The sequence below is a fragment of the Rhineura floridana genome, chromosome 7 (assembly GCF_030035675.1).
Source record: "Rhineura floridana isolate rRhiFlo1 chromosome 7, rRhiFlo1.hap2, whole genome shotgun sequence".
In the NCBI taxonomy this organism is placed as follows: Eukaryota; Metazoa; Chordata; class Lepidosauria; order Squamata; family Rhineuridae; genus Rhineura; species Rhineura floridana.
The window spans coordinates 137,530,657-137,533,833 of record NC_084486.1 but is presented as its reverse complement, the minus strand read 5'-3'; the positions used below and the strand labels follow the sequence as shown (position 1 = coordinate 137,533,833).

Sequence of the window (3,177 nt, the reverse complement as noted above, 5' to 3'; positions counted from 1 at the left end):
CGGAGATTTACTACCCTTAATCCTGAGGCTGCTGAAAATCAAAGGCTCCTAATTTCCTTGTTTATTGGCCAAAGTTCTACAGACATTCGAAAGAAATTACAGAAGGTGGAAGGAGTGATGGGTATGGGACTTGGACAAATAATAGACATTGCATTCAAGGTCTATGTAAATAGGGATGAAGCAAGTAAGAAGGAAGAGGGAAAGTTGATGAAAAAGCAATACAGTATGATTGAGAAGCAATGTGACATGATTGCGGCAGTGGTTGGAGTAAATCAAAGAGACAGAGGAAGAGAGCTAAGGAGGAGACTGGAAAAGGATGAGTGTGCTAAGTGCCTGAAGAAAGGCCATTGGGCAAAGGATTGTAGAAATGAGAGGGTACCTAGGCCCCGCCAAGACGGACGTCGTGATTACAGAGAGGTCCCTGGCTCTCGGGACAACTATAGGGAGCCGAGGACAGTCTTGAGCTCTGACCCGAACCCACCCTATGTTCGGATCGCGGCCACCAGAGGGCAGGAGGAGGAATCAGAATGAAGGTGGATGGAATATGAGGGCGGCTCGTGGGAAGAACCATATGTGTCCCTTACCCTGAATAATTCGGTGATCCAAGGACTAGTGGACACAGGAGCGGCCTTCTCTATGATCCCACGAGCAATGTCCCGTCTACCCCTGACCCTCAGTAAAGAAACCAAGGATGTAATGGGAATAGAAGGACAGCGTTGTCGAATCCCTTTGTCCCAACCCATACAGGTACACCTTCCAGGAAGAGAAGATAAACAACAATATTTTACACATCAGTTTCTGGTCTCGGATGGTTGCCCCATTGCAATATTTGGAAGGGATCTTCTAGCAAAGCTCCAGGCCCAAATTACTTTTAGAAGAAATACCTTGGAAGTGATGATACTAAAGCGGCAAGAATGCGCTTTCCAAATGATCTTAAGGGGGGAGCCGGAAGTTAAAGAGAAACAACAGTGGGAACCTCTGGAAGGAATTCACCCTGATGTTTGGGCCAGAAATAATAATCCTGCTCGCGCGGTCAATGCTGAACCAGTGAAGGTCAGATTGAAGCCTGGGGTAGGCCCGACTCCGCATACTTTGTTGGCCCATGTTCCTGGAAAGACAATTCGGTTTACAGTCATAGATTTAAAGGATGCATTCTTTTCAATACCCCACAACCCAGCGACTGCCTCAGAGACGATGACGTCTCCGCAGCCGGTCCCGGCTTGCTTGGAACACCCGGACGGGGCGGGGATGCTGCTCTCCAAGATCAACTCACTGGCCCACCTGTGCTTGGCGCCCGGCAGGGATTTGTACCCGGTCAAGCCCCTGTCAGGGAAAGAAAAAGAACCTCTGGAGAAGCTGTACCAGGTGGGTCCGCTGCTAGGCAGTGGCGGCTTCGGCTCGGTCTACTTGGGCACCCGGCTGGCAGATGGAGCTCTGGTGGCCATCAAGTATGTGTCCCGGGACCAGGTTTCCGAATGGGGAGAACTGCCTAGTAGGACTAGGGTACCCATGGAGATCTTGCTCCTGAAGAAGGTTGGCTCTGGCTTTCGGGGAGTAATCCGTCTCCTGGACTGGTTTGAGAGGCCGGACAGTTTTATTTTGGTTTTGGAACGGCCTGATCCTGTGCAAGATCTCTTTGACTTCACCACAGAGAGAGAGGCTTTGCCTGAGGATTTGGCTCGCAGCTTTTTCCGTCAGGTTTTGGAAGCAGTTCGACACTGCCACAGCTGTGGTGTTCTACACCGGGATATCAAGGACGAGAATATCTTGATTGACCTGAGCAGTGGAGAGCTCAAACTTATAGACTTTGGATCTGGAACACTGCTCAAGGACACAGTGTACACTGACTTTGATGGTACTCATGTATATAGTCCTCCAGAATGGATTCGCTATCACAGGTATCATGGCAGATCTGCTGCTGTCTGGTCACTTGGAGTATTGCTGTATGACATGGTCTGTGGTGATATCCCCTTTGAACATGATGAGGAGATCGTAAGGGGCCAAGTCTATTTTCGGCAAAGGATTTCTTCAGAGTGCCAGCATCTCATTAAGTGGTGTTTAGCTCTGAGGCCTTCTGACAGGCCATCCTTTGAAGACCTTCTGAACCATTATTGGATGCAAGATGTTCTCATGCCTCAGGAAACAGCTGAGATCCACTTACACAGTCTAATTCAAGAGTCTAGCAAATAGCAGTGTCTCATCCTGCTGGGTGCAAAATAATTCATCCAGACATTGGAATGTCCATTGAAACCCCGAGTAGATATGACTGATCAGCCAATAGCAGGGCGACATTTATATGGAGATGGAAGCTCGAAGGTGATAGATGGACAGCGGTATGCAGGATACGCCGTGTGTGAGGACCTGAAGGCTATAAAGAGTGTTAAGTTGCCGGCTACCTATTCAGCCCAGATGGCGGAATTGGCTGCAGCCATATTCCAAGTATGTATTCCAAACTGCACATGCTTTCGCTATGCTGTGGAAGGAAAGAGGTTTTATTAACAGTGATGGACACAGAATTGAGCATCAACAAATGATAATGGAATTCCTGGAATCTGTTCAACTATCAAAGAAAGTAGCTATAATCCACGTGAAGGCCCATGGAAGAGAAATGGATCCAGTTCGGCGAAAGGGAAATCACCAAGCAGATGAGGCAGCAAAGGAAGCAGCGTTGAGTGGACGACCATTGGAGAGGAATTTAATGAATATTATGATTCCATGGAAGGAGTTGACTCCTCAATATTCTAAGAAAGAGGAAGATGCTGCAGTACAGTATGGGGCTCAGAAATTGACTAATGGTTGGTGGCAGTTACATACAGGACTAATTTTTGTCCCAAGGGCAGTGCTTCGGGCCCTTGTAAAGGAGACTCATAGACAGACTCATCTTGGAGGCAACGCTTTAGGGGATCTTTTGATCAGACAAGTAGTTGCACCAGGATTATATGAAGAAACAAAGCGAGCGGTATATGGATGTACTATCTGTGCAGCAACTAACCCTGCTCCAAAGCCACCGCCGGCCATGGGAGGAAGACCATGGGCCTATTACCCTTTCCAGAGACTACAGATAGACTTTGCAGAATTACCAAGATGTGCGGGGTACAAGTATTTACTTGTCATAATAGATCAGTTGACAGGATGGATAGAGGCCTTCCCCACGCAAACGGCGACAGCAATTACAGT

At 48.0% G+C, this 3,177-nt stretch overlaps 1 protein-coding gene across 1 annotated transcript; it reads left to right on the top strand.

Annotated features, from left to right (window-relative positions):
- Positions 1-1,248: 1,248 nt before the first annotated feature.
- Positions 1,249-2,190, top strand: LOC133388549 (serine/threonine-protein kinase pim-1-like). Its single transcript, XM_061634507.1, has one exon. It carries the CDS (start codon positions 1,249-1,251, stop codon positions 2,188-2,190), a length of 942 nt encoding a protein of 313 aa, XP_061490491.1.
- Positions 2,191-3,177: the final 987 nt, after the last annotated feature.

Excerpts from the sequence above, each read along its gene's own strand:
- LOC133388549 (XM_061634507.1), top strand. The coding sequence starts at position 1,249 with ATGCTGCTCTCCAAGATCAACTCACTGGCCCACCTGTGCTTGGCGCCC.